General features: G+C 54.6%; 4 protein-coding genes across 4 annotated transcripts; 3 read left to right on the top strand and 1 right to left on the bottom strand.

Annotated features, from left to right (window-relative positions):
* Positions 1-1,387: 1,387 nt before the first annotated feature.
* MONBRDRAFT_29211 (uncharacterized protein) lies at positions 1,388-4,122 on the top strand (the record flags this gene model as incomplete). The annotated part of the gene is made up of 8 exons (XM_001749674.1): positions 1,388-1,699; positions 1,833-1,925; positions 2,045-2,147; positions 2,312-2,808; positions 2,904-2,996; positions 3,086-3,190; positions 3,300-3,337; positions 3,669-4,122. 8 exons carry the CDS (start codon positions 1,388-1,390, stop codon positions 4,120-4,122), a joined length of 1,695 nt encoding a protein of 564 aa, XP_001749726.1.
* An 804-nt stretch (positions 4,123-4,926) lies between these two features.
* Positions 4,927-7,089, top strand: MONBRDRAFT_34241 (uncharacterized protein; the record flags this gene model as incomplete). Its single annotated transcript, XM_001749673.1, has 9 exons — positions 4,927-5,052; positions 5,154-5,189; positions 5,274-5,363; positions 5,406-5,524; positions 5,657-5,739; positions 5,854-5,918; positions 6,050-6,158; positions 6,247-6,339; positions 6,482-7,089. The coding sequence occupies 9 exons, from the start codon at positions 4,927-4,929 to the stop codon at positions 6,691-6,693; spliced, it is 933 nt and encodes a 310-aa protein (XP_001749725.1). The 3' UTR covers positions 6,694-7,089.
* A 267-nt stretch (positions 7,090-7,356) lies between these two features.
* Positions 7,357-17,558, top strand: MONBRDRAFT_29209 (uncharacterized protein; the record flags this gene model as incomplete). The annotated part of the gene is made up of 40 exons (XM_001749672.1): positions 7,357-8,356; positions 8,445-8,502; positions 8,569-8,698; positions 8,788-8,876; positions 8,980-9,059; positions 9,194-9,318; positions 9,405-9,510; positions 9,635-9,706; positions 9,788-9,889; positions 10,013-10,059; positions 10,141-10,221; positions 10,317-10,395; positions 10,492-10,615; positions 10,771-10,895; positions 10,990-11,129; positions 11,232-11,345; positions 11,424-11,491; positions 11,599-11,716; positions 11,833-11,953; positions 12,059-12,184; positions 12,349-12,537; positions 12,643-12,800; positions 12,903-12,972; positions 13,103-13,170; positions 13,329-13,607; positions 13,761-13,892; positions 14,044-14,119; positions 14,206-14,261; positions 14,341-14,504; positions 14,698-14,863; positions 14,989-15,225; positions 15,528-15,734; positions 15,848-16,000; positions 16,104-16,219; positions 16,335-16,371; positions 16,460-16,594; positions 16,697-16,840; positions 17,000-17,023; positions 17,148-17,227; positions 17,351-17,558. 40 exons carry the CDS (start codon positions 7,357-7,359, stop codon positions 17,556-17,558), a joined length of 5,604 nt encoding a protein of 1,867 aa, XP_001749724.1.
* Positions 17,559-17,778: 220 nt separating this feature from the next.
* Positions 17,779-21,121, bottom strand: MONBRDRAFT_34240 (uncharacterized protein). The gene is made up of 14 exons (XM_001749615.1): positions 20,959-21,121; positions 20,820-20,877; positions 20,596-20,696; positions 20,302-20,512; positions 19,966-20,187; positions 19,598-19,862; positions 19,446-19,505; positions 18,838-19,200; positions 18,624-18,757; positions 18,481-18,537; positions 18,335-18,403; positions 18,158-18,180; positions 17,999-18,062; positions 17,779-17,900 (listed from the first exon to the last, which is right to left on the bottom strand). Exons 1-14 carry the CDS (start codon positions 21,117-21,119, stop codon positions 17,850-17,852), a joined length of 1,839 nt encoding a protein of 612 aa, XP_001749667.1. The 5' UTR covers positions 21,120-21,121; the 3' UTR covers positions 17,779-17,849.
* Positions 21,122-21,342: the final 221 nt, after the last annotated feature.

The following is a 21,342-nucleotide window of genomic DNA, read 5'->3' as shown; positions in this document are numbered from 1 at the left end:
TTCCGTTGAGAGGCTGAGAGAGAGAGAGAGAGAGAGAGAGAGAGAGAGAGAGAGAGAGAGAGAGAGAGAGAGAGAGAGAGAGAGAGAGAGAGAGAGAGAGAAGAAGAAGAAGAAGAAGAAGAAGAAGAAGAAGAAGAAGAAGAAGAAGAAGAGGTGAAGGCAAAGGAGGAAAGACTAGAGAAGGCAGGAGGGCACTTACGGCACGCACGGCTGGGTCAGGGTCACCAAGAGACTCGAGAAGGGTCTGCAAGAGGGTCGCACGACAGGCACTGTTGGGGTCTAGATAGAGAACGCGGTAGCCTTGCAGAGCGACGGCAGCTGCAATGGAATGACAGAGTTGCGTTTTTCCACTGGCTGAACACCCGTAAAGCTCGGTCAGTGTCTGGCTCTTGATCCCTGGCTGCAAAAGTGCATCAAGTCTATGACATTGGATGGTGAATGGAATGACGCGTCGGGACAGGTTGCCATTCGACACAAGCGATGCATTTGCGCTTGTACATACGCTTCCAAGCCGGTCGTGTACGTCGGGGCGTTGGTCGTGCATAGGTCGTGAACCGAGGCAGAACTGGGGGTGATGGTTGGCAAAATCTGGTCCAGCAGCTGCTACAACGGGCAGGCATGCGTGCGAGGTCGAATCAACGGGCCTGGCATCACAGAGCGTTGGATCAAATGCTTGCAGATTCCCTCTCGCATACTTGGGCGGTACTGTCAATTTCGGCGAGCTGCGTTTCGTCAGCAAGCAAGAGCTGCTCAACTATGAATCCACCAAACCCAAAAGAGGAAACGACCAATGACTTTGCGCACAGATGCCAAAGACCTCCGAGAGGGAGAAGGAAGGAGTAGGGCGCAGTTGGTGTGCAACGAACCGCTAAAAATATTACGAGCTTGCAGCTCTTGCAGAACCGGTGCCGAGAGCGCTGGCACGAGGCCAACACGTAGCCGCATCTTCGCGTGTGGGAGCCGAGCGGTAGTGACCCGGCCTTCCTGGTGCTGATGTTCACGTCAATCTACTTAGCCAGGCATGCCGTCAAAGTGTCGGATCACTCGATCCAAGAACTGTATCAAAAAAAAAAAAAAAAAAAAAAACGGTTTCAAGCTGTTCATTCTCTCTCCTCGAATGTCAAAAAAAAAAAAGCGGCTTGTCAGACAATCGGCCAAATTGTCATCAATTCGAGAGAGAGAGAGAACTGTGATGAGACTTGGCGCGCGTTTTTTTTGCTTGTCTGTTGGCTTTGGAGGGTGAGTAAGTGGGCAGGTGCAGTGGTGTGCGTGCGGGGCGCTGTGGCGGGCGCTGTGGCGGAGGCTGATGGATGCGTATGGGCTGATGTGGTTGGTAGGGTCTACGTCTGCAGCAAATATCGTTCTTAAAGTGAGTGTCTCGGCAAGGATGGCGACGGCCAAAGGGTTGCAGCAGGAACGCTGCGTGCGGTTGGTGCACCAGTTTTTGCGGGAGAATGGCTTTAGCATGGCGGCTCTAGCTCTGGAGGAGGAGGATCGAGGCCGGGGGTTGGGCTTGCAGCTGGCTGAGGCGGCGGCCGCCGAAAACGTGGTTCCGGGGCAGCTGCTGCGGATTTTGGATGAGCACGCCGAGCTGACGCGCGAGCAGGCCGACCCCGACGCCCTGGCTGGCGAAATGGAAGCTCTGCTGCAGCTTCCAGAGACCAAATGGTCCGAGCTCTACGATCTTCAGACGCTGCGTGTAAGAGATCCTCGTCACATCGAAGCGGAGTTGGGTCAGGTTGATCTGGTGGAGCAGGCTCTTTTTTTTTTTTTTTTTTTTTTTTTTTTTTTGTGGGCAACAGCAGGTCACATCGCTTCCCATTGGCACATAGGGTCGTCATGTTGGCAACATCATTGCTTTGGCCGTGTGGCGAGGCCAACGGCTTGTCAGCGGTGGTGCTGATCGATCCATCGTCCTGACGGATGTGAGTGCCAGCTTCGTGGGTCTCCATGCCATGCAGGGCTCAAAGGGCGCAGGGCCTTGGTCCCAAGGCGCTGCTTGTGCCTCGTCTTGTTCGACTCAACGTCGGTTTGTCGTTTCTAGTTGAACAAGCCCGAGGGCGCGGACAACCGGTGTGAGTATATGGCTGCCAGTCCCGTCATTAGCCTGGCCGCGCATCCGACCTTGCCATACCTTCTTTTCGGATGTACGTACATCGCAAATGGCATGTTTGCGGGTTGTCTTGAGGTCACGACGGACCGAGGTGTCTCCGTTGGCCTCTTCCTCGCAAGAACCGCGTTCTGTTGAGCAGATAGCAGTACGTGCCACGACATTGACGTCCTTGGTTGGCACGGCCCGGGTCATTTGTAGGTATGGATGGGAGCACGGGTGTGTTGAACGTGGTTACGGGACGTTTTCTGGCGGCGGGACCCAAACACCGCAAATTCGTGGTGCGCCTGGACTGGAATGAAGCGGGAACGCACTTTGTCACCGTGTCACACGACAAGAGCATCGAAGTCTGGCGGTGTGACGCCACTACCACGGCAGCACCCGAGGATGCAGCGGTGCCCACGCTGACGCACGAGCAACGCTTGGACTTTGTGAACCATCCCGAGTGTGCCCGCTTCGTGCGCCTGGCTGAGCGCGAGGGCGAGCAATTGGTAGTGACCGTCCGGGACGATTGCTACCTGCGCTTTTACGACGTGCAGACGTGGACTGTGGCCTCCACCATGAACATGAACTCGTTTGGGGACGAGTTTGTCAGTTTCAACGCCTTGGACTGCTGCGTGGACCCGAGTGGCCGCTACCTGTTGGTGGCCACGGACAAGAATCGTGTGCTTTTGTTTTCCGTGGCGACGCAAAAACAGGTGCGTCACATGAGTACCAGTTTTGTTCTGGCTAGCTTCACTCGTTTCTGCGCTCCGGTGGCTTCATGTGCATCCTGACCCGGGTTCACCTACAGTTGCGCGTCTTTTACGGAGCCAACAACGACGAATACAGCATGCCGCGTTGCAGCTTTGACAGCACGGGCCAGTTTGTCCTGGCCACGTCTCAGGTATACCGCTTCATCTACCCTCTTCGCCTGACGGCCCCGGGACAATTCCTTGCTCATTCTCATGTGGATATGCGGTGCGCGCGTGGCAGACCAACGAGGTGTTGGTCTGGAACTTGCGGTCGGAAGCCCTGGTGCAGCGTTTGAGCGGCCATGAGGCCCAGATTCGGGATATTTTGTGCCTGCCAGAAAACCAGGTGGGTTGGACTCGGCTTGCTCTGGGCAAAAGCGTCTGGCCTTGGCTCCTTTCCATTGATTCTGATGCTGTCGATGTGGCCGTGGCCCGCTGGCTGGGGCTTTATGCAGGGACTCATCACCTGCAGTTACGACAAGACCATCCGTGTGTGGACGCCATAAACACAGCAGCGTCCACCCTCTAAAATTGATGACCGACCACTCCCGATTATCATGAATGTCAGATGAATTGGGTGTTACGACATGGCGTCATGTTATGTCCGCACCTTGTTGCGAAATTACCAACTTTGCTCGATTTTCGCAATCTCATGCGGCCAGGCACTATGTATAGTGTGACCAACACCACACTCATACAAGTTCAAAGTGTGACAAGTGATGGGGGATGGCAAGAACATGTTAGCCAATCACATGGTCTGTGTCTTCAAGACGCACAACCTTGGCTCCCTTTTCCCGCAACGTCCCCCTTTGGATCCCCAAAAGGGGGCTGACGCTCTCTCTCTCTCTCTCTCTCTCTCTCTCTCTCTCTCTCTCTCTCTCTCTCTCTCTCTCTTTGTACGTGCGTAACTGCCTCTCGCTCTCTCTGTGTGACGCACGCGCTCTCTTGCCTCGCTCTGTCTGTCGCTCTCTCTCCTCTCTCGTCTCGCTGCTGATCATTCCCTTCGACTCCCCGCGCGTCTTGGCCGTCTTCATCGCCATCCTTGGCGTTTCCCTCGTCAGCTCCCACTTTGTCCCGCCCCTCTCTCTCTCCGTGTGTGTGTGTGTGTGTCTCTCTTTCTCTCTGCGTCTCTCTCTGTGCGGTCTCAACGCGACTCGAGTGACACCACATCAACGCCAACAAGGACCAGATCAGCCAGCGCACAAGACTGCTCGGTCCTCGCTCGGCCGTTCGCGCCACCCCATACCCATACCTGCCATCCTGTGGGCTGCTGTTTGACTGGTTCGTTCCAAGATCTTGTTCGCGATTTGGATCGCGCTCGCCGCTTGGGTAGCCTCCTGCATCCCTGGGGCGCCTTCTGATTGTCATCATCACCAGGTTGACGGGCTTGTGTCTCATGCACGCGCGCCCGGATCCGCTGCCGCGTTGACCTCCAATCGCACCGTAGGCTCGTGCAGACATTGCCCTCGCTGTTTTCCTTTCCTTGAAGAGCCGGCGGTGTGGTGAGAAACATGAGAAAGGCTTCCCTTTGGCTTCCGTCGTTCTATCCCTCCCCTTGATTCAACAGGGGCATTCTTATCTTGCGCTCCATGTTTGGACCGCCACCGTCGTGCCATGATCGGCATTGACCAGCCAAGCATCCCGCTCCAGCACCCTTGCACCTGTTTTGAAAGTCTGCCTGACATTTGCCGACCGCCTCCCGATTTCACTCTTTCCAGCACACACACACACACACACACACACACACACACACACACTCTCTCTCTCTCTCTCTCTCTCTCTCTCTCTTTCTTCAGACATGATGCACTTGCACTCGACTTGGTGACATTTTCCTGCTGGCGCCGCTCCTCGCCATCGCCCCTAGCTGCTCGCCTTCCTCCCTCGCACATGAGACCTCTGCTCTGCAGGCACATGTCTCAAAGGTCACATCCCTTTCCTCTTCTTGAATCGCAACACACCGTGGGCCCTGATTAGAATGCGCGCGGGCTGGCGCTGACACGCACGTGCGTCTTTCACCTGCAGCCACCCAAATTCCGAGTCGCCGAAGATAATTATTATCCATACTTGCACAACACCAGAGCCATGCTGCGCCTGTTGCACGCTGGCCTCTGCCGGAGCCCAGCCTCGGTCTCCGCCTTGAGGCCGGCGCACACCCTTGTTGGTGTCCGCACCCTCTCACAAGCTGTCCGCGACGTCCGCGCTCAAATGGTACGTCCTCTTTTGTTGGTCAAACACTTAGTCAGGGGCTTGACAGTCGACCCGTCCGCGCTTCGCTCATCTTTGTTGTCTACGCCATTCCTTGTGGTTAGAGTGAAGTGGCTCAGAGCACGCTCAAGTCAACGCAGGTGAGCCTCCCATTCCAGTTCGTTTCCGCCGCTCACGCGTGCCTCGCGCTCACAGCATGGCCAATCTCGCTGCGCGGGGGTTAGCTCAACGTCCTGTTCGAGAGCGCCGATGTCGTGGTAGCAGGGCGTCCTACCGGGGCCCTTGCCATGAATCAATACATGGTTGCTTGCAAGGTGGGTTGGCTGTGCTTCACCGTGTGGAACTGTGTCTGCCAGGCCCGCGCCCGCGCCCGGCACGGCTCACTCATCTTTTTCTCTCAGCACACCAAGCAGGCCTGCTTTATCGATGCCGGCGAGTCGCCCAGCATCTTTGGTCATTGGGCAGCCACCAATGGGTACGTTGCCATGTTCATTACGCCTGGCTAGCCAACGTTGCTAGCATACACACACACGCCGTCGCGTCGTCCAGGCCAAGTCCTGGCCAGCCACCCTGTGTATCTTGACATCGGCTCGCCCTGTTTCCACAGCTTTAGCTTGTCCAAGGTGCTGCTCACGCACGGGCACCCAGACCACGTAGCGGGTCTGCGCGAGACGATTGACACCTTTCCTCGTAAGTAGCCACACAGGCAAACAGACAGACAGACAGACGCACGGGCAGCCAACCAGTCCGACAGACTCGAATGAATACTCACGTGTTCCGGTTTTTTTTTTTTGCTAATCTCAGAGGCCGATGTCTACCTGCACGAAGAGGATCAAGCCACCTTGAGCGAAGCCCCCGAGTTTGGCAAGGTCAGTCACATGGCATGGGCTGGCAGATTTGCTTGTTCTTCAACTTCCTTGCTGTTCCTCAATCAGCTTGGTGTTTGCCCTCGTGCTGCGCTCACATCACTGGGGTTCGCTGCAAACGTTTGTTCCGACAGACATTTGATTTGACCATCTATCCCGTGTATTGGGATGAGGTCCAGTCCATCAGTGATGGCGATGTCTTGCAAGTTGGCAACCTCCGCTTTGAATGTCTTCATACTCCAGGTGAGCCCAAGGGCTTGGGGTTTGCGCCTCGCCCACGCAAATGCGTCAACATTGTGACCCACTGACTCGGTTCTTTCCTTCCCTCCAGGTCACTGCGCGGGTCACGTCTGCTTCTATGAGCGCCAGCACCAGCTGTTCTTTGCCGGCGATACCTTGTTCAAGGATACCGTGGGCCGCACTGGTGCGTATACGCGCATGTCATTTGTTACTGTGGCACAAGTTGCTGGCCATTCACCGTGCCTGCTCGCTCTTTTCTTTTGTCTTGTTGATTGTGCCTTTTGGTCACTCATTGTCCGGGTTGTCACGACATTCATGACGTGCAGACCTGCCCGGTGGCAACCGCGACCAAATGCACCAATCGCTGGTCTACATCATGTCCCAGGAACTGCAGGACAACTGCGTCATTTTCCCCGGTCACATGGCCACCACCACCTTTGGCCGTGAACGGCGCTTCAATCTGTTTCTCAAGCGGCCCATCGCTCAAGCCAAGCGCCTCATTGCTGCCATGGCCTCCCAGCAGGCTCAGGCTCAATGATGGCCCCCGACGTGCCGCGCCTCTTTGTATTTTGGGTGGATTTCTGACCCTCTATCGTAGCCTGATTTGTGAATATCTCTTTGGTCGTCGCATCTTGTTCTATGCCTTTTTGTTGACTTTGCTTTGGTGTCACGGGTCTGCATCAGAGCCTCGCCTGGCAGCAACCTCCTGTTTTTTAGAAGGCGAATATCGTCTAGCGGTGTCTCGTACCTTTCCTTTTGCTGTGCTATCGTGATGTCACATCGTCTTGAGTGTGTGAGCCGTGCTGCTTTGTTGCGCTACTCGCGTTTTCGAGCCGAACACTTTGCAATGCCTCGCTGTGGTGTTAAAAAAAAAACCACTTTCACCCGCTGAGCGGGAGATGGCTTTGAGCTGTAATAATTGATGTTTGGATGTCGCGTCTGTCGTTTGCCGGGTCGACTTTGAGCATCAAGGCCTACCAGCCACACCGCCTCTGCCTTTACGCTGACTCCACCCAGTGCCATGAGATAGTCTCTTCGTCTCTCCGGCTCTTCGTCTCGTCGTCTTGTCATCTCAACCCCGTCACAACAGCACGACCTTTTCTTGCCCAAATCTGCATGCATGCATGTATAAATTCAATGTTGATCAAACTGCAAACTTTATCACACTATCACAGACAAACAAACCACCACGCACGACGCGATGCCGAGTCGTCGGCGGAGCAGTCCTGGGTCGTCGGCGGCCGGTCGTGGAGGCGACTTTGGTGCTTATGCTGTGGTGGTGCGCTTTCGCCAACGACTGGAACTGGGACCTGGGCATAGTCGTGAGCCTGGGGGTAGTGGACGTCAAGCTGCCGCACCAGTGCTGCCTCGATTGCCCGAACTCACGACGATTCCATCCCACTCCAACCTCGACGACGGTTTGGAGCCTGAGAGTGAGGAGGGGGAAGTTGAGACAAACCGCCGCGCCAGCTATCCCGCTGCCGGCACCGGGCGGAACACCAGTGTTAGTGCCCACTCGGATCGTGGCTCTCCCCCACCCGAAGACTACGAGCGGGAACGTCGCCGCAGCCAGGCGTGGCAACGACACACCATCGTTGGAGCACCCGCGGCTCCTGTAAGCACTGCCACCCCGCTTCCCCAACCCTCACGCGCAGAGCGTCAGGTCCGCTCCCTACCTCGGCCCTACGCACGCGCATCCATTGCCTGGGAACACCTGCCCGTCTCGTTTCCCGTCCCCATTCCCGTGGGCGACGTGAGCATCGCCCAGGCCTTGTCCATACTCGCCACCCAGACCACCCCAGCCCCGCAAGCCACGGCGCTTCTCCGTCCCCCAGCTACCGCTTCTGCCTTTGCAAGTCCCTCTCATGCAGCCAGCATCATGTCTCGACCTGCCTCCCCGGCACATGATCTCGTCGCTACCGACCTGGACGCCCAGATCACCCGGGGTCAGGACGTAGTGGCCTTTGATGAGGGCGATGCAGGCAACAGCACCGACTCGACGAGTATGGGTGCTATTGCGGCTACCAGGCACGCCAACCGTCAATCTTCACCGCAACCTCCAGAGACCGCATCCCCAAACTCTCCAACAAGCCCCCAGGATGGCCACACTCGTTCAAATCTGTTCTCTGTCACCTCAGAAGCCGTTTCTCAGCTGACGCTCCCGGTTCACCGCTTTGCCGGTGCCGAGGCTCTTAATCACGGTACAGGGTCGCAGCTGGATTCGGAAACCAGTGAACAGGACGTGATGCGCATTTCGCGAAAAACAGTGGGCCTCATTTCCCCTGACAGGTGCCTTTGTTCCCCGCCCCCCTCCCACTCTCATCAGAGCTCGTTTGCTGGTGTCAATGTATGGCGGACCTTTGAGCTTGATCTCATCTTTCCACTCTGCCTGACTAACGTGGCGTGTTTACAGAGCCTTGGAAATGGAATCGATCGATTCTCCCGCAGCGCACTCGCCTCGACCCCTCGAGCCCTCAGCCCGCCCCAGCGCTGACGGTGAAGACATGCTTCGGGCATCAGGCTTTCATCCCGCCATTGCCCAGGTACACTTATCCTGACCAATTCGCCAAGACGAGCTGCCATCACCTCCACCCTCACGCCTCCCATCTTGTGCGTGGCATGCCTTGAACAGGATGTGAAAAATGTGTCCTTCATCCACGCCGTACTCGAGGTCACGCAGCACGTGCAAGACTCTGGCAATCAAGCTGTATCCGCCAAACTGTGCGTTGGTGGCTTGGAGTGGAGGCTGGGCTCACCATGGTCTTTGATGCTCGTTCCAGCAACTCACCTTGATTGCGTCTTGTTCAAACTGGCGAATCATCAGGGCTTGCGATGCCGACTTGCGGCGCCATGAGCATCAGTCCCACAGCTCAGACCGTTTCTCACGCGCCTTGCCATTCAAGTGTACGCCTCATGATCTTTGCAAAAGCACCCACGTGCTGTTATCCTCCCCCAGACGTTCCGACGGCGTTGATCGTGCCGCGGGGCTGAACCCTCACGTATGTGTGTGTGTGTGTGTGTGTGTGTAATGTTGGTAGTTTCGCGATATCCAGCCCCAGCCCGTGATCGCAGTGCCCGAGCACGCCTTCGCTGGCAACAAGCCATCCGTGGTGTCATTGCAGTTTACAAGTTTGGATGGAATTCGCGTCGCATGGAGCAGCAGGTATGCGGGCTCGACCCATGTGTGGGTTTTGTGCACATCCCTGCGGCCCAACCACATGCTTATGACCTTGATACATGTGCGCACAGGTGATTGTTGATGGGGCCGAGGCCATTGTGGCCGTTGGCATCAACACATGGGGCTGGCTTATTGTCTTCCAAGATGGCAGCATCAATCTATTTCATCCCGTGCAAGGTGTGGTTTTGGCAGGCCACAGAAGAGGCCTCTCTGCCTACTTTGCCTTCTCGCGCTGCTCTTGTGCATCTCGGCCTCTCATAACGCCTTTGTTGCCCCTGCATGTACTCTGATTGGTCACTAGGAATCATCGAGGGCACTCTTCACCTCCGTGGCTTGCCACACGGTGCCGAGCTACAGTGCGGCGCTTTTAATCGTATGTTCGGTTCTCAAGCCAGTGCAATGCAGTAGCTGTGTGCTTGGCTCACAAATATTTCTGGTGATACATGCGTTGTAGAGGCCACCAACCGCCTCGTTGTCGGCACCACTGACAGTCTGCATCGATACGATATCAATTTTCGACATGATCACATTCAGATCAAGCTCGTGGGCTCCATCGGTTCGTGCTTAATGCGCACGGCCTGTTCGTCTTTTTTCCCCTCGCTCCTTCCCTTCGTTTGTCGATCAGTTATCTGCCTTCTGATGCAAAGTGCCTGCACATTTGTATGGTTTGCGGTTGCAGAAATTTCCAGCAAACCGCGCTGCATCACATGGTCTGGAACTCCCGAGGTGTGCGCTTTGGCCACCCAGATATTGGTGGGCTACTACCTGCCAATCATGGATGCTCACCCACATATGCCATGCTCACAGGTGTGCAGCGTTGGATACTCAGAAGGCTTGGCCGATGTTGTCGACCCCGACATGATGCACGCAGACTACAGCGATGCCGTCGTAAGTCAAATGTGTCATTGAGCCACTTCTTCAGCCAAACTGGCCCACAGTCATGCATCCGCTTTATTCTGATTGGTGTCGCTGCCCGTTGGCAGATGTTCTCGTTTCGTGCCCCACATCTCGACGAGGTGGTTGCTGTGGCTGTCGGCGCGCGTTCGCAGCTTCTGGCCACAGGTATTGAGCGTACCACTCCATTCCATGCATAATCAAAGAGACCCAGCCATGATGCAGGCTTATCACCCTCACCTGCATGCTTGGTACAATCTCTAGGTTGCAAGGACAAGCACGCTCGCGTTTTTGATATCGGCCCTCAACCGCGAGGCAGCAGCCGAAGTCGTTTATTGTACTCGACGCCACGTGATCGAGTATACGCCCTGGCCTTTGAGCCCATCGAGTACGTCGAGGAATGCCAGGCCATGCTTGAAGCCCAGTCGTGGGAAAGCTGACCTGCACCATTACTTGGCCATGATGATGGCGCGAGTTCTGGTCACCGCACTCAATTTTTTTTTTTTTTTTTTGTGGTAAACGCTCACCTCTTCGTGTGCGCAGGGAAGAGCTCCTTCTGATCGGTGCTGATGATAACGTAGTCGAGCTGGTGCACCCACGTCAGGGACTTCAAATTTTTCGCGTGACGGTTCACACTGACTACGTGCGCAGCGTCGCCTTCACACCCAGTATGTAGCCTGAGTGACCATCCAAGTTTTTAAATACGGGAGCAGATAGTATAGCTTACTTTCTTTTGGTGATACGCGCTCATCTCATCTACAGGTGGCAATGAGTTTGTTACGGCTTCCAAAAACGGTGAAATTTTTGTTTCCGATACGGCCTCGGGCCAGCAAACGTTCCGTCTGGACATTGATGACGCCCAGCAGATTCAAGCCTTGTACATGGATCCGCGTAGCAACTTTGTGTGTCTTGTCTTGCAAAAACCGACTGGTGCAGGCCCCGTGACATTATCATCATCATCATGTTAAACGCCTCATGCATGGCCGCTGCCTTCTATTTTATAGTTTCTGGCCGGCAGCTTTGAACGCCCTGCCACAGCACCGACTCGGCTGACACTCTTCAATGTCTTGGACTATCGTCGGCCTAAGCGTCGGCAAACGGCTAAGTTTGCCACCAAGGTTAGGATGACGTGTCGGGTTTGGCCATTTGCACTCCAGTCAAAGTCTCACTTTCACGCTTGAATGCTTGGACCTCAGCCCATCATTGATGTCAAGTTTTCCAAACTTTATATTGACGACAATACGCGGCACACCTGCCTACTGGCGTAGGTTCTGAGCCTGTTTTGTCGTTCAAGGTGCTTGCAGCATATTTTCACACGTACCATCTGGTAATTCCTCATCGCTTTCTCTTGTTTCTTCTGACCAACATCAGGCTGGCAAGTTGCGGTACCATCGTGGTGATGGATGTGGATCATGGCTTGATCGTGATGAAGCGCAAGCTAAAACAATCCAACCCCGTGGCTATTATTCCTCATCCCGACGAGCGCCACGTATGAGCTCATTCCACCATTTCGTCTTCAAATACCCAACGGACCTGCTGCTGACATCCCTTGGCTGGTTTGAGGCGAGACTCATTCCTGCATCTGCATCTGCTGCGATGTTTTAGTTGCTGGTCGTGGATCGCAACGGCGATGTGTCATCCGTGGATCCGCAAGCAAATGATTCACACGTGTGGCTCAAGGCCGGCCATGAGGGCCGCGTTTTGAGTGCTATCCTGACTGCTCGTGGTTTGTTTTCAAACGCCTCGATTCAGCCCCAGCAGGACGATTCAGGATCTCGAGTGTGTATGCTCACGTTGCTAAACCGTATACACGCTGAACGCTTTGGTGTAGGGGATTGCTTGGCCTGTTTGTACGACACGCAAGAGCTTGAATTGATACCGCTTGAGTCGCGAGGCAAGACATTGGCTCTCGATCTACCTGAGGAGTGCACATGTGTCGTCGCCTTTACCGTGTCCGGTATGATTGCTCCCTATACCGGGGCCGGTTCCGATTGTTGTGGCGAACAAGGCAGTACTTTGAGTTTTTGCCGCGTGTGTGTTCTTTGGTCACCCGCCATTTTTGCACCTGTCCTCACCATGATCCAACATGCTACCGACTTTTCGATGCGTCACAACGAGTAGGCAAGGATGCAATGGCGTTTGGCACAAAATCCGGCAATGTCTTCATGCTTGACTTGGATCAAAGCAGCGTGCGCTGGGTAGAGCCCTGTCATGAGAAGGAAGTTTTCAACGTCGCAGCATCACGCTGCAACCGCTTGCTTGCGTCAGCGTCTCGTGATAAAACCGTCTGCATCATCAACAGTACTACGGGTAAGGACTTGATTGTTTGGCCAGCTCGTTTCGCAAGTGACCACGGATGAGCTTCTCCAGTATGCGTCAATTGCTTCTATTCACACTTCATGCAACAACAATCAGGTGAGATCTTGTACAATCTGGATGGACATCACCACGACCACATTCGCAGCGTGGCGTTCAACGCCAACAACGACCTTGCTGCCGGTGGCGCCGATGGGTTGATCAGCATCTACTGTATGTTTGCTATTGCTTGCTTCAAGAAACCTGTAATCAAGGCCGTAGTTGCGTTTTGGTGCCTGCCCCGGTCCAATTGCGACAATGCATTCGCGCAGTATTCTCATTCGTTATTGGTTGCTATTGCTGCGCATCCCTGAATACAGCCAGTGAACGCCACTACAGTACTCGGGGTGTCCAAGTTCGACACCGTTATGCTGATGGTGAAATTGGGGCGTACGTAGAGGGCTTTATTCTGCTAGTGCATTGCTTGGGCTGCCGAAATGATCGCTTTGGGCTCTGATCAGACCTGTTGTCTCATTTTTCACCAGGCTGGCTTGGGCGTCTTCCTCGTTGCGCTTTCGAGGGCTGCTCGTCGTGGGTAGCAGTAGCGGAACACTGTCCTTGATGGACTTGAGTTTGATCCGACAAATGGTATGTGCATTGGCACTGCGCTCTCACTTTCATCTACATCTCTGTGAGCTGTGACGGCGTTTCGTTGAAGCACCCGGGTCCCGCCCCATTTTGTTATTTCTTTCCCGTGGCTGACCCGCTGACGCACCTTGATCAACTGGGTGGCATGGAACGTGCAGCCAATGGGCCACGAGGCACAGATGGAACTTCTTGCGGATCGAAAGCAGGGCGGCCTGTATCGCACGATCTCCATGGTTGAGCTTTATCCACTCATTGTCAACACTCGCTCCTACCACGGACGGAGTCTTCTGCACAAAGCAGTGGAGGCCGAGGACATGACTTTGCTTCGCCTTTTACTTGCGGCCAACATTCCATCCCTCTGGCTGGCTTTGGATGATCACGGCGAGGATGTGCTCTCCATTGCGGCCCGAAAGCACAGTTATCCAGCCATCAAAATGGTGCGTGCTTTAGATCAACGTTATGCGGCACGCCACATCAATACCTCACGCCCCTTTTTTTTTTCGGTGTGGGCTCTGGCGCAATCCCTGTTGGGGACCGTTCTTCGATATGCGCGCGCGGTCGACGTGCCTGCGTACGTCCCGTCTGCACAGATTTTTCAAGCGATCATCACTGCCAAGCATCAGCGTCGACTGGCACGCTTGCCCAATCTGCACGATCACGGCTTGCGCAACATCATCATGATTGCGCGCGAGTTTCCAGGCCTTGTGGCTAAATTCTTGCAGGTTTGACCAGCATGGGTGGGCATCAAGTGTTGAGGCACCGTTTGACTATTCTATCAAATTCTGCCTTTGTTGTACCAAAATGTGTTTGTGGGTATCCTTTTGTGCGTGCCTGCGCGTTTCAACTTACGCCTCATCATGGTAATGAGTGCAGGACTTTGGCCTTGACGAAACACTTGACGAGCGCGGCGATGTTCTTGTACTGCACCTTGACTTTGTCACTGAAGCACGTGAGTATTGGGTGGCAGACAGCACTTTGAACGATCTCTTGCCACCCCTTGGGCGGCTCACCACTGTGTTTGCCATGTCTGGACAGCCGACAATCTGATCGTTGGCTCACAGCAGCGGCTCCCACCTCACTCATGGGTCAAGGTACGTCGCTTGCTGGTTTGATCGACCCCAGAGGCTTGCTTGGTCCCAATGGCGCTTGACGTTTCTAAACACCGTTTAGATGAAAAAAGCCAAGCAGATAGTGACGCAGCGTAACAGCATTGGCAGCGCTACTGCCGAACCGCACAGGGAGAGTCGCGCGGGGTCGCGACGCATTCACAGTACCCTGAGCGTCAAATCGCACGAGCTGAAAAATGCCCCGCTCTTTACGGCGGCATATGTTGGGTGCGTCTGTCCTCTACACCGCCATCTGAATTTGGGCCTAGTTGAATGTTGCTTGGCTCGTGGTTGGCGGATGGACAATCAGGGTGCCCTGTCGGTCGCTTTCGTCATCCGTTCGTGTCACCAGCAATCTCACGTCCATGCCATTTGTACGTGCTAATCTTGATAATTTGTATGTTGGGGCCGGGTCGGCCAGGTTTCCCGAAGCTGCGGGCCTGTTGATTCGGCGACCCAGCAAATCAGTCTTTCAGCCATGGCACCGGTCTGATCATGGCGACCGGGATGACGTGCGAGAGAGCCTGCTGCACCACCTCTTGCACTGCCGTGACGCTCGTCTCTTTGGCAACACGATCATGCGCAAGGTGCCGTTGAAGCCGGCTTCCTCCCATCAACTTGTTCCGCTATGCTGGTTGTGCCTTAGGAGACACGGCTTTTAATAGCGCTTATACACGACACCGAAATTCATGCGGACGCGTTCTGTTGACAGGTTTTGGACTTCAAATGGAACAGCTACGCACGGCGCCTCTTCTTTTACGAGCTTCTGCTCTTTATGGTGTACTTGGCTCTCTTTCAAGCGTTTGCTGTTCTGATGTCTGAGCTTCGCCGCGATTATGATCAAGTGTATACAACGCCGCGGGGGATCGCCGCAGGCGCCCTGAGCTTGTTATCATGCATTTTTGCGGGGCGGCAAGCCTTTCGCGAACGTCGTCAAATTGCCGTGGCGGTGCGTGAATGGTCCCTTTGCGCTCATCAAGTGCATTTCCTGTGACTGTATGCGCACACTGCTTACCTTCTACGCCACTTGTCCCTCAAACTGCCGTTTACCTTGGTTCATCTCGGTCAGGACTCGAGTGACGTGCGCAGCTTTCTGCTGGCGTTTTTCACGGATGGCTGGAGCTTGCTTCAGGTGCCTTGCCATTGTTGAAGTGGGGCGGGGAAGGCTTGGCAAGGAGGCTGCCTTCTGTTTGGGTGGTCTCTGGGCTATTTGTGTAATTCACTCACCTCCGTGCTTGTTTCGCGTCCCAGGCGTCGGCGGCATTGTTGACCGTGGTGTCGACGATCCTGTACTTGACCAAATATGAGCGCACACACGACGTGGTTGCCGTGTGTATCTTTTTGCTTTGGATGCAAGTTCTATACTTTTTGCGTGCCTTTGCAGCCACGGGCGCGCTTGTGCGCATCGTCTTTCGCGTCCTTGGGCGTTCCATGCCCTTTCTGTTTCTGCTCCTTTTGGTAAGCGAGTAACGCAACAGGTTTACGGATCGCAGCGGCAAGAATAGCCGCGTCTTGACGGGTATTGCGCACCTACACTCATCTGTCCCTTGCGCTTGTTGGAATCTTGGTAGATGATGGTGGCGGTGACGAGTGCCTCGTATGTCTTTTTCGGCGACGAGGTGGAGCCGCCCGGCGACGGCGACACCATGCAGTTTGACAGCTCCACCAGCTACAGCAACGCCATTCTTAACTCGTACAGCATTTTTGTGCTCAGTGAAATGGAGGTAAAACTGCATCAGCGTGAACAGTGCATTTCGAGACTTGTCTTCAACCTCATTTGTGTGCTCACTTGCCGCGCCCCTGCTGCCCCCCCGCCTGCCCATCAAGCTCTTCTTTGCACAACTTCACGACGCCAGCACCCACAATGATGTTCTCGTCAAACTGTTTTTTCTCGTGGTTTCCGTGCTGATCACCGTTTTTATGCTCAACCTGCTGATTGGCCTGTATGTATCGCATGCCGCCCTGCCTTTACGGCGCATACTATTGGAGATGAGATTGATCAATAGACCTGCCTCTGCACTGAATCCTCACGTTGCGACCCGTCTGCGTTTGCTATAGCATGTCTGAGTACATGGCACAAGTGCACCAGGAGGAGGTTGGTGGGCACTCGCCAAACCTCCCGAGTTCGCCACGAGTGCTTGATGGTGCTTGGCTCATGTTGTTGCTGCTCTTTTGTCGGTTAGGGTGACGCCTACCCCTATGAGTTGGCAACGATTATTGCCGAGTTGGAGCTTTCCATGCCGCAGGAGGTCGTGGCAGGGAACCGCTCCTTTTTCCCTCGCTGGCTGCATAGTCTGGTACCCAAGAATGACGATCATGTGAGTTGTCACGCGAGCACGCAACTTTTCGAAGCGTTGCGACTTTGAGGTCTTGCTCGCTCCCAAAAGCCTTGCGGACTGACAGTGCGATTGTGAATGCAGATGGATGATGGTCGGGGCAATGGAGGCACTGGGGCCATCACCACCGACCGCAATAGTCAAGCCTTGGCTCAGCAAATCAAAACCATGCAAACACAGCAGGCCGAGATGGCTGCCAACCTGCACAAACTCCAGCAGCGTCTCGAGGTAAACAGAATGCATGCGCTTGTCGTGCTGGGCGCCCTTGTGCTTGCATTGACGGAAGTACAGGTCGTGCAAACCAGGACCTTTCTCACTTGTACCTCTTGTTTATTTGTTCCTCTTTTTTTTTTTTTTTTTTTTTTTGCGCACTGATGTTTGTTTCAGGACATGGCCAGCGGAAGTGGACAGGTGAGCAGCCTTGTCGTGTTTCTGTGCCATACCATTCTACCCTCAACGTTGTATCGTAGTTTTGCGCCCCGTCATTGCGGAACTCAGTGGCCGTTCATCTTCCTCACGGGTCTGTTGCTCGCAGGCGGTTTCGAAGCGCCGCGGATCGGCTCGGGCCATCAACTTCTCACGCACTTCGTCACAAGTTTGGCGCCCAGACTTTGGGTAAGTCGTTCATCTCCGTTGAGCTTGGGCCAATGCGAAGCTGTTGCTGATTGCCGTTTTACCGTGATATGCTAGTGGGCGATCAAACCGTCAGTCAATGCTCGACGTCGTCGATGAAATTAGCTATCCTCAAGGGGGGCGAGGAGAGACGTCCCCGAGCCCGCTGCCTTCACATGCTACACGACGTCAAGCGTCTCCTTTGCGACATGAGGAACTAGCTCGCGCGTCTGTCAGCTACTCTCTCAGCGAATCAGTGCCCGTGAACGTGTTCCCTCCATCGCCAACTGAAGCGCGTGGAGCCAACCAGCACTTGAGCGAGTCAGTGGTATAGAAGCAGTGCGGAGCACCACATCAGACTAAACACGCAAGCAGCAGTGGCGAGAATGGCCAGATTGTAAGGTAGAATGAGATTATAGTGTACTAAACGTGATCAGCCCTTGTTCATAACAACAGGAATCCTCTCAAATTGAGAGTGAAAACGAGCTTTTCAAGCACGGGTGCCGCAAAGCGTGTGTTCCATGCATTTAGTGTTTGTGACAGTCGCAACGAGCCCAAATTCAGAAATCAAATTTTTGACATTTTCTGTTTAGAAAAGGGCCCAAGCTCCAAGAAACATGACGAATTAAGTCTTGGGCTTCTTACTGGCTGCCTCACCATCCTCCTTGGCCCACATCTGAGTTGACGTGCAATCGCATAAGAAGTCCGGGCTGGTATGAGCCAACGCCTGTCCTCGTCATCACCACCTGCCATCCCAAGGCTGTAGCAACATACCGCTTGAATCTTCTGCCAATCTCGGTTGAGCTGGCCTTTGTCTGGCCCAGTCTGATTGCGGCGCCTGGACACACGGGTGCAAGATCATGAGCATGGCGAGAGCTGACCGCTGACCAAGGGGCGTGCTGACGTCAGGGGGATTTCTGGCTGCAAACTTACTTGCGTTTCTGCTTGCTAGCATGCTGCAAAGAAAGACACATTGGACAAACGTATGTCAGCCATCATGATTCATTGAACGTAAAGGTGTGATGCAGATGGACCACGGATAACAGAGGGCAACACGGGCCAAAAGCAGGGCAAGATAAGCGGGTGGGGAGTTGGGTAGAAGCAGCGCACCTCAGCCATATATTTGCGATAGGCTTCGTCGCTATCAAACTGAGCCCGTGTTTTCGCTGGTGCCTCATCCTGGGGAGCAAAGCAGGCATATTAATGAGGACAAGACGGGGACGCATTTTTTGCCAACGACGTCTTCCAAATCGTACATCATCTTTTTGTCGCTCATCATCGCTATCACCGCCCGCCATGCCCATGGGAGTATACTGTTTTCAGCAAGAAGTGAGGTAAGCTGAGACAAGAGCACAACTTGTGTTGCACGTCGCATCAAGCAAAAAGTTGCCAAGCGCACCTCATCATAGGCCGTCAGACCGTCTGCACGAATGCGCTGTATGGCGCGCGAATCGATGATGGGGCCATCATCTTCGTCTCCATCCTCCATTTCAGCGAGTAGAGATTGAACGTATGCTTGAGGATTGCTGTATGCTAAAAGATGCCCACAGCCAAGTGACGATGCGACGCTTTGGGGAATTCACAGCTCTTGTTTCTGGGGCCGAGAAACACACCTCGTCGTTGAATCGCATCACGTCGAGCCTGCTCCGGATCTTCTTCTTCTTCAGACTCTTCATCGTCCTGTTCTTCCAGCTCGCCATCCTCTGGTGGCATTTCTGGATAGCCAGACGCATGTTCGTCCGGCAGTTCAGGGTAGCTTGCCCCGGGCATTTCAGGATAGCCTGCACCGGGCATGGAGGGACCAGGCATGGAGGGGCCGGGCATGGTGGGGCCGGGCATGGTGGGACCGGGCATGGTGGGACCAGGCATGGTGGGACCGGGCGCTGGTCCATTTTCCAAATCCTCACTCGGAGGCTTTGTAGGACCTAATGCTGCCGTTCGGCTGGCCTCGCCCTCAAAGCGGGTCACTACTGCTTCTACGTGAAAGAAATAGGGAGGTGAGCGAGCAGTCATGGGCGGTCATGATGAGACCACCCAATTTGTAACGTACCTCGTGAATGATCTCGCTCAGAAGGCGGCAATGACATGTCCACTGGGACATGGCAATGGGGGGTCAGCATAACACCAGAATCATATCAAAAGTTGCTCTTGTCCAGAAACCAAAACAAACAAACAAAACATTCATCAATCAAGTGGAAGGCAACGAAATGAAGATACATACCAACATGCTCTTCTGTGACATGGAACTGCACGCGCCGCTTGCGTTGCTTCAGGCCATCCTCTATCACATTCCACACCATTCGCCAACAGGCAGTTACACAATGCCCAAAACTACGCGTGGGCCAGGCATCGACAATGGGGGGCGGGACGCACTGGTTTCCCGTGGTTTATAGTCGCCAGCATCAGCAAAAATGTCCAACTCGGCATCCTCTTCCTTCTCACGAAGGGGCATGGCTAGCGAGGATTTACGCGGCGGAGCCACACCAGAATCTCCCGTCTCCCCATCACGTGACTCCTCTTCGCCCGACTCGGCCAAACGCTTTTTATCTTTGCGTTTCTGCTTGCGCAAGCGTTTGCCCTCACGGATGTTCTCTACAATTGACACAAGTTTGTTAACCACAATGTCGTGGGTGGCGCTCTGCCGCGTGCCCCAGCAAACAATACAGCAGCATTCCATCATGAGAAGCAGCAAGCAACATGTTGAAGATGGACCAGCTGTGAATGGCGCGTGTGAATCGTACCTTGGTTTTGCGAGCGTACTGCTTGATGTCACTCTTGCTCCGCAAAATGGTTGTGGGGACGTCATCAACAGCAGACACGGCTCGCGGCGCGGCGCGATTGGGCCGCGGGTCTAGCACGTAAGCCATCCGGCCGGGCTCAAAAAACTCATTTGTGGCACGGGGCGCGGCGTGACGGAAAGCGGATTGCAGCACCATTCTGGCTAGACGCGTGCGACACTTGACCTAAAGCCAAAGGCAGGCAAGAACAAGACCGGTGTCGTCAAAGCATTTTCCCCCAAAGAATGCAAATATCAAACTCAGCAGGGGCAGCCGGTTGGCGAAACGAAGGCGAGTCACCTCAAGAGGGTTCTCCTGGATATCATCAGGATTGGTTCCGTCCTCCGCAGCCTCGCCCGTTTGGCTTTGGGTCTTGGCTGCTTCCTCCCGATTCTTTTGTAAGAGAGCATAGTCCAGACCCTTGACCAAGTGCGTATGCTCCATATCACCACCCAGGTATTTAGACTGCTCAATCATGGCCTGCTTGGCATCGACAACTGCCTCACTACCACTGCAAGCCAGCATGGCACCGCATACAAAGTGAGAGCTTGTGTGTGAGAGCAAGCTCTTTGCCCAAACAAACGGCATACGTACGGTGGCCCTGTCGGTAGCGATTGCTCAATGAGACGGTGCAATTGCGTGGCCTGGTCCTCCTGGTCCTCTTGCTTGCGGCGCTCGGCGGCACGGTCGCGGTACTACGATACATACAAGAATGTGCCATGAGCGCCCTTGCCCCATGCGCACAAAACCAGAGGCATACAGGATGGCGCAAGCCGAGATGCTTGGTCATATCGGTCACCATAAATGCTGTAGCATACCTTGGCAGCGAGCTCTGCTTGACGCTTGCGGGTTTCCTCCTCCTCAGCAGAGAGACGGCTAGGATCCCGAGCGTACAGGCGAGTCAGCCATTGTGGGCCCGGGCCGGTTATGGCAAAATGGGAGTCAACTTATACATACACAGCACGTGGCTTCCAGCTCGACTTTTTGGCGGGCTTGGTCTTGTCCGTTGTAGCATCGCCCTTGGAGCTGTCCACGGTCTTGGCCGTCTGTGAAGATGGGGACTCATCCCGATTGGGTCGCGGCGTCATGATCAGCTGGCGAAAATCCTTGTTGGACATGGCTATGCATATCGACGAGCGCAGAGGCACCAGGCATTCAGGCACATGAGGGAGTTGCAACCCAGCGATTTGCGAAGTGACACTTGGGTCGGGCTACGAGCCAATGTGCGATGCGAACCCATGCTGGCGGTCTGAGTGTGGCCCGAAAGCCCAATCGCTCTTCCAAGGGGAGAATGAACAAAAAAAAGGATGCCTATGTGCGTAGAGAGGTTGAATCGTCTTT

Source organism: Monosiga brevicollis, genomic scaffold (genome assembly GCF_000002865.3).
Source record: "Monosiga brevicollis MX1 MONBRscaffold_32 genomic scaffold, whole genome shotgun sequence".
Lineage (NCBI taxonomy): Eukaryota > Choanoflagellata > Craspedida > Salpingoecidae > Monosiga > Monosiga brevicollis.
Note: the sequence above shows the minus strand (reverse complement) of the source record. Positions and strands in the feature narration are given on the sequence as shown.

What these genes read in the sequence shown, in the direction of transcription:
- MONBRDRAFT_34240 (XM_001749615.1), bottom strand. Translation starts at nt 21,119, where the DNA reads ATGTCCAACAAGGATTTTCGCCAGCTGATCATGACGCCGCGACCCAAT. An exon ending in TCGCTACCGACAGGGCCACC is followed by an intron (nt 20,513 to 20,595) that starts GTACGTATGCCG and finishes GCTGGCTTGCAG; the next exon opens with TGGTAGTGAGGCAGTTGTCG. An exon ending in ATGAGCGACAAAAAGATGAT is followed by an intron (nt 18,404 to 18,480) that starts GTACGATTTGGA and finishes TTTGCTCCCCAG; the next exon opens with GATGAGGCACCAGCGAAAAC.